At 38.2% G+C, this 15,280-nt stretch overlaps 1 protein-coding gene across 1 annotated transcript in view; it reads left to right on the plus strand.

Annotated features, from left to right (window-relative positions):
- LOC132230219 (kininogen-1-like) overlaps positions 1–14,148 on the plus strand; it is a 31,981-nt gene extending 17,833 nt beyond the window's left edge. The window contains exons 6-10 of the mRNA XM_059687331.1: positions 5,282–5,366; positions 6,234–6,406; positions 12,240–12,347; positions 12,462–12,548; positions 13,910–14,148. Of these exons, the coding sequence (XP_059543314.1) occupies positions 5,282–5,366; positions 6,234–6,406; positions 12,240–12,347; positions 12,462–12,548; positions 13,910–13,963 (507 nt within the window). The 3' untranslated portion in view covers positions 13,964–14,148. The remainder of the gene's footprint in view (positions 1–5,281; positions 5,367–6,233; positions 6,407–12,239; positions 12,348–12,461; positions 12,549–13,909) is intronic.
- The last annotated feature ends 1,132 nt before the right edge of the window (positions 14,149–15,280 follow it).

A 15,280-nucleotide genomic window follows, 5' to 3' on the forward strand; every position in this document is an offset into this window, starting at 1 on the left:
GAAGAAATAATGACAGAAAACTTCCCCTACCTGGTGAAAGAAATAGACTTAAAGGTTCAGGAAGCGCAGACAACCCCAAACAAAAGGAATCCAAAGAGGACCACACCAAGACACATCATAATTAAAATGCCAAGAGCAAAAGACAAAGAGAGACTCTTAAAAGCAGCAAGAGAAAGAAAGTCAGTTACCTACAAGGGAGTACCCATATGACTGTCAGCTGATTTCTCAACAGAAACTTTGCAGACCAGAAGGGAGCAGCAAGAAATATTCAAAGTGATGAATACCAAGAACCTACAACCAAGATTACTTTATCCAGCACAGCTATCATTCAGAATTGAAGGTCAGATAAAGAGCTTCAAAGATAAGAAAAAGCTAAAGGAGTTCATCACCACCAAACCAGTATTATATGAAATGCTGAAAGGTATCCTTTAAGAAGAGGAAGAAGAAGAAAAAGGTAAAGATACAAATTATGAACAACAAATACACATCTATCAGCAAGTGAATCTAAAAATCAAGTGAATAAATAATCTGGTGAACAGAATGAACTGGTGATTATAATAGAATCAGGGATATAGAAAGGGAATTGACTGACTATTCTTGGGGGGGAAAGGGGTGTGGGGGATGAGGGAAGAGACTGGACAAAAATCGTACACCTATGGATGAGGACAGTGGGTGGGGAGTGAGGGCAGAGGGTGGGGTGGGAACTGGGTGGAGGGGAGTTGTGGGGGGTGAAAAGAGGAACAAATGTAATAAACTGAACAATAAAGATTTAATTAAAAAAATGGTCATGATATATGATATGTAAAAAAGATAGATTACATATCGTACTAGAGGTCCAGTGCATGATATTTTTGCTCGGGGAGGGGGGTGGCCCTCAGCCTGGCCTGCACCCTCTCTAATCAGGGACCCCTTGGGGGATGTCTGACTTGCCATTTAGGCCTGCCCCCACCTGCCCTCCCCTACTGGCCTGATTGCCCCCAACTGCCTTCCCCCGCTAGCCTGATCTCCTCAACTGCCCTCTTCTGCCACAACCCACCTCCGCTGGACCCCACAAGTCTCTCTCATCATTGGTGTTTCTATCTCTCTCCCTCTCCTTTCCTCCCTGAAATCAATAAAAATGTACTTAAATTAATTTGAGAAGAATTGATGTATGTATATATTTTGTCTTTTCAGTCAAGAACTTGGCATACATCTATACTTACTCAAGTTTTATTTTAAACTTCTAAAAGTTGTGTGATTTTATTTATATATCCAGAACTTTGCTCACTAAAGTTATTTCTAGGTGTTGAAGGGTTTTTTTTGTTTGTTTACTTTTGTTTATTGCTCTGAAAAAATTACATTTTGTTTTTCATTTTATTTTATTCTTTTTAATGTTATTTTTATATAAATGTATCAATTTAGACATATTTACCTTATATTCAGCGAGTGAGCTCTGATTAACTCTAACAGCTTTGCACTCATTCTTTTGATTGTTCTAGGTGTAAAATAAGATATTGTTTTATCTCCTCTTTTCCAATGCTTATGTTTTTTTTTTAAATATATATTTTATTGATTTTTTACAGAGAGGAAGGGAGAGAGATAGAGAGTTAGAAACATCGATGAGAGAGAAACATCGATCAGCTGCCTCCTGCACATCTCCTACTGGGGATGTGCCCGCAACCCTGGTACATGGCCTTGACCGGAATCGAACCTGGGACCCCCCCCCCCCCGAGTCTGCAGGCCGACGCTCTATCCACTGAACCAAACCGGTTTCGGCCCAATGCTTATGTTTTGTTCTATGTCTCAATGAATTGATCAAATTTCCAGAGATATTCCACACATCTTTATTTCATTCCTAATTTTATTAGGAAAGCCTCTACAATTTTGTTATTTATAATATTTGCTATGGGTTCCAGGTAGGCATTCTTGTCATATTAAAGAGGCATCCTTACATTCCTGCTTTTCAAGAAGTTTTTTTTGTTTTTAAATAAGAAATTGGTGTTAACAGACTCATAGATACAGAGAGCAGATGACAGCTGTCAGAGGGGAGACTAGAGTGGGGTTAGGTGAGAAAGATGAAAGAATTAAACAAAACAAAACAAAACCCAAGAACTCACAGACACAGATTACCAGAAAGAAAGGGGGTGGGGGAAAGTAGAAGAAGATAAAAGGGGAGGATAAGTGATGACAGAAGGAGACTTGACTTTGGGTAGTAAACACTCAATACAATATACAGATGGTGTATTATAGAATTGTACACTTGAAACCTATATAATTAACCAATGTCACCCCAACAATTTTTTTAATTTAAGAAAAAAAAGAACTCTCACTGCGAGGCCGTACCTCCCAATGGAGGGCATACCTCCCAGTGGGGGCTGTACTTCCCAGTTGCAGGTCAAGTCCAGACTTCCTTCCGTTTCAGACCTAGACATGCATCTAACTGCTGGTGTTTTTATGTTCCACTGTGTCCTGTCACCTGTGTGTCCCCTGGTCAGAAAATAGCACATCTCCCATCCAGTCGCCTCCCCATTCACCCGCCTTGCCGGGCTGAGGAGAGGATGGAAGATGAGGTGGCTGTCCCCGAGTGTGAGTGTAAGGGCCGTGCCTGTCTGTGCCCTCCCGTCCTCTGTTTCTGGCGTGGAGCCATGTTTAAAAGAAGAAAAAAAAAAAAGAAAGAAAGAAATTTGTGTTCGAATTTAGCAAATGCTTTAAATATGTATTGAAATATCATGTTATGTATTTATAATTTAATCTGTTATTTTGTTTTGATAAGTTTCCTAATAGTAAACTTAGATTCATAAACTCTATTTGCTTAGAGTTAGTCATTCTTTAAATATGCATTTGGATTTTATTTTTAGTTCAAGAAGTCTACCTCTTTATAAGTGAAAGTGGTTTGATAGTTTTCTAGGAGTGGTTGTGTGTGCATTCTATTTTTTCAGGTTTTAGTGTCCAGATTATCCTACATAATAAAAGGGCAATATGCAAATTGATCCTAACAGCAATACAACCAGTCACTATGGTGCACACTGTCCACCAACGGGCAGACGGTCAATACAGGAGCTACCCCCCTGTTAGTGCATTTCCACAGGGGGAGCTCCGCTCATCCAGGGTAGCTGAAGGGGTGGGAGCTTTTCCCACTTCTGCAGCAGTGCTAAGGATGTTCAACTAACGGCTAAGGCCTGCTCTCACTGGGGAGCAGGCCTAAGCCATTAGTCAGACATCACCCAAGGCAATGGTTCTCAACCTTCTGGCCCCTTAAATATAGTTCCTCATGTTGTGACCCAACCATAAAATTATTTTCATTGCTACTTTATAACTGTAATGTTGCTACTGTTATGAATCATAATGTAAATATCTGATATGCAGAATGGTCTTGGGTGACCCCTTTGAAAGGGTCATTCGACCCCCAAAGGGGTCGTGACCCACAAGTTGAGAACCGCTGCCCCAAGGGCTCCTGAGCTGCCAGAAGGATGTCTGACTGCCAGCTTAGGCCCACTCCCTAGGTGCCTAAGCCAGCACGTGGACATCCACTGAGGGGTTCCAAATTGCTAGAGGACGCAAGCTGGGCTGAAGGACCCCTCTGAGTGCACGAATTTTCATGCCCTGGGTCTCTAGAAGTTTCCTGGAATGAATTGAATATGTGTTACATGCAGTTGAGTCAGCTCTGAGTCCTGGTGACCCTATGAATGAGTGATGGCCACACTGTCTTGACCTCAACAGCTCTGCTGAGCACCTATAGACTCATTTCTATGGCTTATTTATGGAGTCAGTCCATGTCATACTTGCTCCTCCACTTTCCCTGCTACCTTCTATTTTTTAGTTAGGTGGTTAGCCACTATTTTTTTGACTTGGGTAGTTTGCCACTATATTCTATATTCAGAAACAGTTTACATAGCAAGGAACCAAATGTTTCTTTAATTTTAAAAATTATTTATCTATAAAACATCTATGTTGTTTGGAGGTGAGAAAAGGAAGTAATTTCTTGTTTATTTGTTTAAATATATTTTTAGGAATTTTTTTCTTTTGGTGCTAAAGTCAAAGCACATGACCTGTATTGATTCAATTTGGAAGTTTATTGAGCCTTTCTTGTAACCTAATGTGAAAGCAATTAAAAATATCTATATCATACTTATAAAAATATCATTTAAGTCATATGGATCAAATGAAAATATCACCTAAATATATTTTTATTATTTTATTTATTTTTTTATCCATTTGTTCTATCTTAAATTTATAACTATAACTACATAAAATTTCTCCACCACCATTACTTTAATCTATTTCTAAACATATATATATCTAATTTCTGCTTTATGTATTTTAACTCCATGCCTCTAGACTATATCTTTATAAAATTAAAATTATCTTCTTTAATACCATCTTGAGTTTTTTGTCACCTTGAAGTTTACTTTGTCCAATATTAATAATACTCTCGATCCTTTTTTTGTTTATATTTGCTTCATATAGTTTTGATCATTCATTATGTGTAACCTACATTTATCTTTTATATTACAAGATATTATTCTTGAAAAATGTAATACATTAATTTTGTTTTTAACTTAATACAGAAGTCTTTGCCTTTCTCTTTTTAAAAATGTTTTTATTGATTTTTAGAAAGAAAAGATGGGAGAGTGATAGAGAGATAGAAATATCCATGAGAGGGGAATATCATTGATCAGCTGCATTCTGCACATCCCACTCTGGGGATTCAGCCCACAACCCAGGCATGTGCCCTGACCAGGAATCTAAACATGACCTCTTGGTTCCTGGGTTGACACTCAACCACTGAACTACACGGGCTGGTCCTGAATTCTTTGTTTTTCTAAAAGAAATGTTACCCATTCAAATATATTATTTCTTAAATAAAATTTAATGACTTCAAGGAGGAAGGAAAAGGGCAAGAGAGATAGAAACATTGATGAGTGAGAGAACCATTGATCTGTTGTCTCCTGCACACCCACACTAGGGATCAAGCCTGCAATCTGGCCATATGCCCTGACCAAGAATCAAACCATGACCTCCTAGTTCATTGGTTGATGCTCAAACATTGAGCCATGCTGGCTGGCCTATATGATTATTATTTCTATGCTAGGTATTCTTGTCAACTTATTTCATGTGTTTGTGTAAATATACTTTTTGTTGTTGATGTTAATACCTAATTGTTTCTTATCCTCTCTTTTGCAATGAGGTTATGTTTGTTTTGTTTTCTATGTAAAATAAACATCCTATATTTAATGTTACTAGTTGTTTACTTTAAAAGTTCTTAAAAACCTTTTTAACTTATTTACTTTTTAAAAACTAGGATACCGGTGAATGTACAGATCTTGCATACGTGGATCCTCAACTAAGAATTGCTTCCTTCTCACAGAAGTGTCAGATTTTACCAAGTATGTGATAATACATGTATGTGCTCTAGTAGTACATGTTGATCCCAGACACCTGGCTATGCCTTTTAATAGGAATTGTACTTTAGGTCCCATGATAAAATCAACAACCCTTACAACTGTACCCCATTTCTGCACCGCTGTGGTGTAGCTGATGCAGTTGGGACTGCTCTGCAAGTGGCCAGAGGGAATACGGTGACAGAAGGAAAGGTTTATGTTCTTTGGCAAAGCTGATCTCCACATGCAATGTCAGCTGGTCTTCCTTGTCTATAAGATGTCACTACCTCAGGTGTTATAAATTGGGGAAGCTGTATCTCCTATTTAATAACTCAGAATAAGTTATTTCAATTAAATACTTTTTTCTCCTGCATGTTATACTGGGGGGAAAGTGAGATAGTGCAAGTTTATGGTCACGCCACCGTTTCTTATACCAAGAGTTGGCTTTTCACATACTTGGAAGATATTTGCATATATTCCACAGTGAGAAGCATCATTGAAGCTTCCTGATCACCAGAATCAGAGGACTTAAAATTTTCCCACTAGAGAATCATTCCTTTAAGTGTGGATTTTTTATACTTTCTTTCAAAAATGCAAAAAAAAATTAGGAACAGTGCAGCACATTGATATTGAAGGTGTACTAACTAACACCTTCTGATAGAGGGTTTCCCTAAATGCCCATGACTAGGAGGAGAGGAAAAGAGGGCAGGCAGGAAAGTGAAGGTCACACAGACAACCTCTACCCACTCACTACTGGCCTTAAGGCTGCACATGACCCCATATAAATGAGTGCTGGCCAATGCGCAGGAGAGGTCCTAGGCTAGACAGCTCCTTCAGTACACACACTGACTTAAAACCTGCTTCCTTTTTCAGAGGAGGATTTTCTATCATCACTTCACAGACGTTGCATGGGCTGCCCCTCAGAGATACCTGTCGACCACCCATATCTGAAGGACGCCTTGAATCATTCCATTACAAAGCTTAATGCAGAGAATAATGCAACTTTCTATTTCAAGATTGACATTGTACACAGAGCAACATCACAGGTATGTAAATTAAGCTACAAAGATAGTGATATAGTCTATGTGCAAACTGCTTACTAATATTGCCACTGATCTTGGTTGGGAAATAGTATACCTGGTAAAAGGAATTGAATGTCAAGCCTCAACCTCACTTCATGCTTGCTATGTGATCTTGGACAAGTCATTTAGAACCTTCCATTTTATGTCTGCAAAGGACTGGGTGAGACTCAAATAAGCCTTGGCCGTGTAACTCAGTTGTTTAGAACATTATCCCTACATGCCAAGGTTGCAAGTTCAATCCCTGGTCAGGGCACATGAAAGAAGCAACCAGTGAATGCATAAATAAATGGAACAAACAAAGAGATATAATATATGTCAATATATTATCTTCTCGAACTTTAAAGTGTTATATAAATTCTAGGAACTATTATATAATTAATAAAATGTAAGTCAAGAAAAAGCTACTCTTATTCTCTGCCTTTCTAGCATCATTTCTTGTTGGAGCATCACTTAGTGCCTTGGGATCAGAAACATGTGTCTATCATCACCCAGACTCTCTTCACAGTCTCCCCTCCATGTCACTTCCCCCCTGCCTACGTGTCCTTCCAGCCCACAAAGGTACATCTAGGGCAGCGGTTCTCAACCAGTGGGTCGCCAATCTGTGGGTCACGACCCTTTCACAGGGGTCGCCTAAGACCATCGGAAAACACATATATAATTACATATTGTTTTTGTGATTAATCACTATGCTTTAATTATGTTCAATTTGTAACAATGAAAATACATCCTGCATATCAGATATTTACATTACGATTCAAAACAGTAGCAAAATTACAGTTATGAAGTAGCAACAAAAATAATCTTATGGTTGGGGGTCACCACAACATGAGGAACTGTATTAAAGGGTCGCGGCATTAGGAAGGTTGAGAACCACTGCTATGGCTTCATCTTTTCTTCCATGCCCTGTCAAGAGATTAGGAACATCCTAGTCTGGGGGTCAGAAGACCCAGTTCTACCAGAGCCTCAGCCCTCAAGTCCTGGGAAACCCCGGGCTGTCATTCACACTCACTCAGTCTTGTGGCCCCATCTGTAAAAGGAGGAGCTGGGTGAGAAGAGCCCAAATTTCTTCCAACTCTAACAGTATCTGAGTAATCTACTCATGGACAGATTCCTATTATAAACCTCAAAACCGGCCTCCCTAAATGTGAACAAAATAGAACCAAACTGTTTCAGCAAACCAACACAATCTGATGGGGGGAGGGGCACTTCAATTATAACAATTCATACTTTTGGCTCACTGATTGAATTTCTAGAAATTTAAAATAGAGTCTTATAAACAATGATACTCATTGCAGCTTTAACTATAAAAGACAACATGGTAAACTGTCAAAACGATCAATAATATAGAAATGATCAAATACTGTCTGGCATATCCTTAAAATAGAGTATCAAGGAGCAATTTTAAAGCATCTTTGTGAGGAGTTTTTGATGTAGCAAATGCCTTGTGTTAAAATATGCAGTGGGGAAAAGAAGAGGCCATAAAATTGACTATACATTCTGTTGTCGGGTGTGTTATAAAAAGCACAGAAAACAATCCTGAAAGGAAACAAATGCCTCCAACTATTCACAGTGGTGGTTTAGGTGAGGGCACAATGGGCTGTTTACTTTCATCTTCCAATTTCCTGTATTAGTTTCACTACTGCAGGGGAAACCTAACCAAATGGTATTAAAATAAGTCAAAGCTGACAATTGGCTCTCTCTCCTACTCAGGCACCTATTCCTGCCCCTGACACCACAACCTTTCCTCCCTCCTTTCACGGGCACATGACCCATGTTAGTGGTGTACTCACATGGTTCACCAATCCATGCAATTCTTTTGTTTAATTTGAATTCTTTATTGTCTAAAGTATTGCATATGACTCCTTTTTCCCCCATTAACCTCTCCCAGGCCGTTCCAACCACCAGCACATTCCCTCACCCCCTATGGTCTTTGTCCATTGGTTATGCTTAGATGCAAGCATACAGGTCCTTTGATTGATCTCTTACCCTCCAGGCCCCTGCTTTCCCTCTGAGTTTAAATGGTCTTTTCGATGCGTCTATGTCTCTGAATCTATTTTTGTTCATTAGTTTATGTTGTTCATTATATTCTACCAATGCGTGAGATCATGTGATATTTATCTTTCTCCAACAGCCTTCTTTTGCTTAGCATAATGCTCTCTGGGTCCAGCCATACTGTTGCAAATGTTAAGAGTTCCTTCTTTTTTACAGCAGCATAGTATTCCATTGGGTAGATGTACCACCATTTTTTACGCCACTCATCTGCTGATGGACACGTAGGCTGTTTCTAAATCTTACCTTTTATAAATTGTGCTGCTTTGAACATAGGGGTGCATATATCCTTTTTTAATTATTTACTTTTAAAGTATTTCATATGTCTCCTTTTTCTCCATTGACCTCTCCCCTGCCCTTCCCACACCTAGCACATGCCCTCACCTCCCTAGTGTCTGCGTCCATGGGTTATGCTTATAGGCATGCATACAAGTCCTTTGGTTGACCTCTTACCCACCCACACACCCCAATGCTATTCTTGCGTTTGTCAGCTTTTCTTCTCAATTCATATTTCTGCTTTCTTGTGAATCTCCCTTATTTTTGATGCAGGAATACCCTCTACTCCACCATATATTGCATATCAGAGGTTTGCTGTCAGGAGAGAAACATTCATTTTATACATGACTATCTAGTCTTCATAGTACTTATAGTTCTCTGTAAATTAATGAATCAATAGTCTAGCGTGGTATGTTTTGGTTCATGCTGAGGATGCTAGAGGAACAACAATAGGCAATGTTGTTAATTGAAGGGAACTGACATTCCTTCACTTGCCAAGTCAATTTGAAATATGGTGAGAATCTCAAACTTACTTACAAAAGATGAATCTTTACTGGTTTTTACATTTAAAGAGAACAATTTGGCTGTTCTGACATGATTATTCAAGGAAGCCCTGCTAGAAGCAGCCGAGTTACTGGAAATCCATTTACCATGTGATGAATTTGCCAAATGACCAACTTTTGCCAAAGATTTAATTCACAGATTTGGTCTTGCCTTGGCTCTGCATATTTAGTCCTATGTGGATGCATGTCCATTTCAAGCTGGTTTCAGGTGCCAAATATTTCTTAAATTCCCCATTTGCACATGCAAATGATGTGATTTCTGTCACAGGCCTTTATTTTGCCCTGCCTCTGCCGCCACTGTCCCCACTGTTGTCCGTATTCCTCCCTGTCTTTGCTCAGATGAATATACTTCAAGGATCTGTGTGTGCACATTCAGGAAGTTTTCCTTTAACAAAGTACTAGAAATGTCAAGGCATATGTATATGTCTAAGACTTCCGATGCAAATTGCCAAATTGACAAATTGCCAAACTATTTGAAATTATGCCAATTTACATTCAGACCACCTGGCTATAGGACCTTGATCATCTTGCTTTGAGTTCTATTCCTACCAACAGTGACTGAGGCTGTGTGCTTCCCACACGTGGCCAATAGCAGGTATCACCTCTGTTTTGCCAACACGTGGAAGATTAAAAATGCTATTGCATTGTTGTTGTTTTTTATTTTTGTTTATTAATGAAGATAGTCATAACTTCTTTTCTGAAATACTTGTTCAAGTCTTTTGTTCATTTTTTCGTGTTGGGCTTTACATGCCTAAGAATATTAATCTTATACCATGTTTATCCCAGCTTTAACTTTTTTACTTTGCTTGCTGTGAATTTTGAGAATCAGTTGTCCTTTTGGTCTGAACAAATTTAGACATTTTTTTCTCCATTTAGGTTTTTTTCCTCTACTTTTCACCTAGGAAAGGCCTTCTACATCTTGAGACTGATGGATACATATTTATATCTTTTGAGTTTATTTTTTTAATTTAAATTGTTAACACATTTGGAATTTATTTTGCTATGTGGTTCTCTCTACTTTGAAAACAAAGGTTGAGCAGGATGGGTTTGAGCAGGGAAGACTTTTGATAAGAATGACACCTGATAATAACAGCAACATAGATGCCATCCTGACGCCCTCAAATGGAGGATTTACATCTATTTAATTCCTTCTTCTTGACCCTGAATAGAGTTGAGCCATCAGTTGTGGTTTGTGTCACATATTGTCCAGTTTCTTAGGCAACATTACTGTGATCAACATTATTGCTACAGAAAATTGGATTAAGATATATTCTAAACTGAGCAAGAAAACTTATGATCACCAAAATATAGACCCTAAACCCCTCTTAGAACCTTCCTCCCCATTTACACCTATACCTGGAGTCTTAAAAGTTAAGTATCAAATTTTTCTTAAAGATGTAACAATGTTTACCCAGTAGAACAATGCCAGAAAAAGTAGAGGGGAGCTTAGCTCTTCCTATGACTTTGTTCTCCTGCTCTCTTCCTCCAGCCACACGTTTTCCATGCTTTTAAAAAACAGAGAGAAAGGGAAGACAGTTGTGTTTTGCTTTTTCAAACAACATTCTACTATTACACTGTGATTGCATTTATTTTATTTTTTAATATGCTTTTATTAATTTTAGAGAGAGAAGAAGGGAGAAGGAGAGAGAACCATCAATCTGCTGTCTCCTGCATGCCTCCCGCCCGCCCCCCCACCCCCAACCTGGGGATTAAACCTGCAACTCTGGAATGTGCCCTGACTGAGAATCAAACTCAGGACCCTTTGGTGCCTGGGATTATATTCAATGAACTGAACCACTCCAACCAGGGCTAAAACTTCATTTTTAAAAATAATAGTCATCTCTCCAGGTCAACTGATATATTCATGTGTTCTTTTACACACACACACACACACACACACACACACACACACACACACATTTAGATCCTAGAATTAAGTACTGAATAACTTGAACTACAAATTGGGACATATCAACTAACTTTTTAACATACAATTTAAAGTCATTTTACCAAGTATATTTTTTAAGTGTAAGATGTAAGATATGGCCTTTTGAAATGACTTTTAAAAAGCCATATGTGCAATTTTATTGAAGGCAGTATATTTTAAAAAGCATGAGTTTAATTTTTTAAATAAATAAAGTGTGCCTCTTTCATATAAAAAATAAATAAATAAATTGGGCCACAAAATATTCATTGTGGACACAGTGTTGTATAAAGATTAAAACTGTTGCTTAGATCACTGACCAGTGTGGTGCAGTTGGTTGAACATCCTATTGAGCACCAAAAGGTTGTGGATTCAATTCCTAGTAAGGGCACATGTCCAGGTTGTGGGCTTGATCTCAAGTATGGGGCATGCAGGAGGCAACTGATGGGTGTTTCTCTCTCTCCCTCTTCCATCCACTCTCTCTAAAAATTCATATAAAAAACTATTGATAGAGATTAAAATGGTTTCTTAATATAAAAAAATTAAGAGAGGCAAACTACAAAATCCAAAGAATTGTTCTAATTATATAATTTAACCCACAATTTCTGTAGTGACACTAATTCGGTATTTCTCTGATTCAAGACTTGGAAAGACAATAAAACATACTTAAAGAAAATATTTAAGTTTTTCTTCCTACTCTTCTTAGATTCTATTACAACTTGAGCACTTGAATGTTGTTGAATAATGAAACCCAGGAAAGTATAAATATAAAAATTGTAGACCAGACCGCAGCCAAATATTTTACACATGCATACAAACTAAAAGTTTAGTTGTCAAACATTTGTACTTTTATTAGTATACCTCTCATTTGATCAGGGTATAATTAGAACTTTAATATTCTCCCCTAAGATCCCTTAGGGCAAAATATATCATTCATTATATAATATTAAAAAAAGGTTCTACTTTGTGCTAATTAATTTTCTAGGTGGTGGCTGGATCAAGCTATTTTATTGACTTCACGGCCAGGGAAACCACATGTTCCAAGGAAAGTAATAAAGAGTTGACTGAAAGTTGTGAGATCAATAAAGTTGGAGTGAGTAGTCATGCAACTCTCTACTTATTCCCTGGAAATCTACTTGATATTTTATACTTGTTTAAGTTTTCATGAATAACACAGTTCTCTCTTTTGGCCTTTGTTTCTGGATAGGAAAAGCTAAGATGCACTGCTGCTGTTTATGAGAGATCTTGGGAGAATATAATTGAATCTACTGTCAAATGTCTATCACTAGGAAAGGTATGATTTGCTCATTCTGCAAAGTAATTTTTGGGATTTGAAATGAACCACTATTTAAATGAATTAGGGGACTATATTTTTAGAATGGAGAGAACGCTCACATGTCTGTGCTGACCTCTCTTTTTTATGTCTAGAAAGGAAAACAACAGTCAGACCCCTAATCACTTCTCACCCATCCTCAGCGTCCCATTCTTCAGGAGGCTCTCTCTTAATGAAGGGCAGACCCTGCCTTGCAGAGCCAATACTAGCTCTGTAGCTTTAAGATGTGCCTGAGATGCTTCACTGGCATCTGCCTCCATCCAAGGGACTTGGGAGCAATATAGACCTCAGACTCCACTCCACATTGACTGAATCCAAATCTGCATTTTAACATGGTCCCCAGGGTTTCATACCCACATTCAAGTGTGAGAAGCATTCGTTTGTATCATCTTTTCCAATTCTCAAGAGAACCTTAGGAGGTAAGTAAGACTTTTCCCATTGCCAAGGATGAGACACTAACAATTGCAAAGATGCTGAGATCCTGGAATGGATAATAACATGATCACGTGCTTCCTCTGTCCCAGGCACTGTACTGAGGACTTCACACATATTTTTCTCTTGACAACTCTCTGAGGCAGGTTCCCTGTATAGGTATATATGTGGTCTAACACAGACATTATATAAAGGCTGTGTTTCAAGCTTGTGAACATGACCTAATATGTTTCAGCCCAACAAAGTAATTGTGGGCATATGCTGCATATATATTCAGTCCATAAAGCCATCTATGGTCTTTTGGTATGAAAACTGCAATTGTGCTAATAGAATTAGTATCAATTAATAAATAATGTGCCATGGTATTATGTAGTTCAACCTCCCAATTTTTCCAGATGAAGGAAAACCTCTAGTTTAGAGGTGTATTATTAAGAAATAGCCACACATTATAAAATCAATCAAAAGAGGAAAAGATATTCATTCTCATCCTTTCTTCAATATTAACATAGCATTTAATACCTGGCTATGACATTGAAAAGCGCTGATTTTTACAAAAAAAAAAAAAAAAAAAAAAAAAAGACAATATGATTGTCTTCAATTGCTTCCAATATGAGGGAAGCACCCGCTTCATAATCTTTGCTGTGTTCTGCCTAGGTAAACAAGACAGGGCTTTAACTAGCTACAGTTGTTTGTGGAGGCATCTGCCACTGCTACTTCAACTTAGCAAATGCATTTGATCCTTTGAGTTTTTATTCCATTTCAAATATTATCTGTACTTTTCAATAAAGAACCAACGATGTCAGGAAAAATCTCCTCTTAACAACTGGTTGCTTCAGTCTTCTCTTGTTGAATGATAACACCATATTAACAGAATTTTACTATACTTACAGAAGAAACTAAGGCCCTGTGTGTACAAGGGCCGACCTCAGGAGGCAGGGGCATAGCCAACATCTGAGAGTGTGGCCTCTTGACCAGTGGGCAGAATCTCCACGCCTGGCACAATAGCCCCAGCAACCTGTCAGCAGCCCTGAATGGAAGGACAAGAAGATGGGATAGAATGTCAATAGAGAAGAATGCCATTTTATCATTCTGTTTCTGGGTGAAATAAAGTTTGATCTTAATGTTCTCACTCCTGGTTCATTCACAGTAGTCTGCTTTCAGCCACACCCATCCTGCAGCAAAGTCCAGTTGATCAGAGAGCACGCTCTGCCATGGAGACTCATAGTGCAACTCTGGAACAGGCGGGGATCCCTTAAGTGGGCCTTCCCTACCACCAGGACCTCATCATGGCCCTAAATCAAGGGTTTGTGGGTGATGTTTCCATCAGAAATCTAAGGAATATCTCTACATTCCCTTCTTCCTCTCTCTCCTTTTTTTTGTTTCCTCTCTCTCTCCTGATTTCCAGCTCAAAGTTAAGTGATTTGTCTTATTTTTTACTTTTTTTAAAGATCTAGATAATTACCAATAAAGAAAACAAAAAAATATGCTTTGTTAATAGGATGCCTATCAACTTATCACTAACAAAGAATATCAAACCTCAAAAAAGTCTAAAGAAAATTTAAAATTATCTTTCTGGTTCAAATAATGGTAAAAAGTGGAAATCTAATAGAATCAAAAGTGATAAGAGATTTTTAATTTTCTGTAATAGGTATTTACTGAGTGCCTATTGGAGCCTTTTACCATGGTAGACAGTTTCTGTTTGGTGTGTGACTTAGTCCTCACAACAACTCTGAGGTCCCCAGGACCACCTTTCATTTACAATGAGGAAACTATCTCCCAGTGCCCTGCTCAGGGTCACATAATTACTACTGGACAGAGCTGGCATTCATAGTCAGACCTTTTGAACTTCATTACACCGAGTTACCATGAGGTATTATTATCAATGTCGCCATTACAAAAACATATTTCTGAATCTGAGATGATCATTATCTCAATACAGAAACCCTTATTAAATATCTTATTGTGTCTGATGCTGTTCTCAGTGCTGCTCAGTGTAAACTATAACTGAGTCAAGAACTGGCATTGGCTATTTACTGTTTCTTTAGCACTGGGTCCTGAAAAGAAGAGAAACATGTGTTAAAAGACATAACTCCTGAAGGAATGTATAATCACATTGAGAAGTTAGGCCTAAAGCATGTGGAACAGACATTTGACCCATGCCATGATCATTTGTGGAGTAGTAAGCAGACCTGATGAATGGGATAGGAAGATATGGAAGAAATGGAAAGATAAAATTAAGCCCAACTTGTAGTTTGAATGTG

Source organism: Myotis daubentonii, chromosome 3, assembly GCF_963259705.1.
Source record: "Myotis daubentonii chromosome 3, mMyoDau2.1, whole genome shotgun sequence".
Classification (NCBI taxonomy): Eukaryota; Metazoa; Chordata; class Mammalia; order Chiroptera; family Vespertilionidae; genus Myotis; species Myotis daubentonii.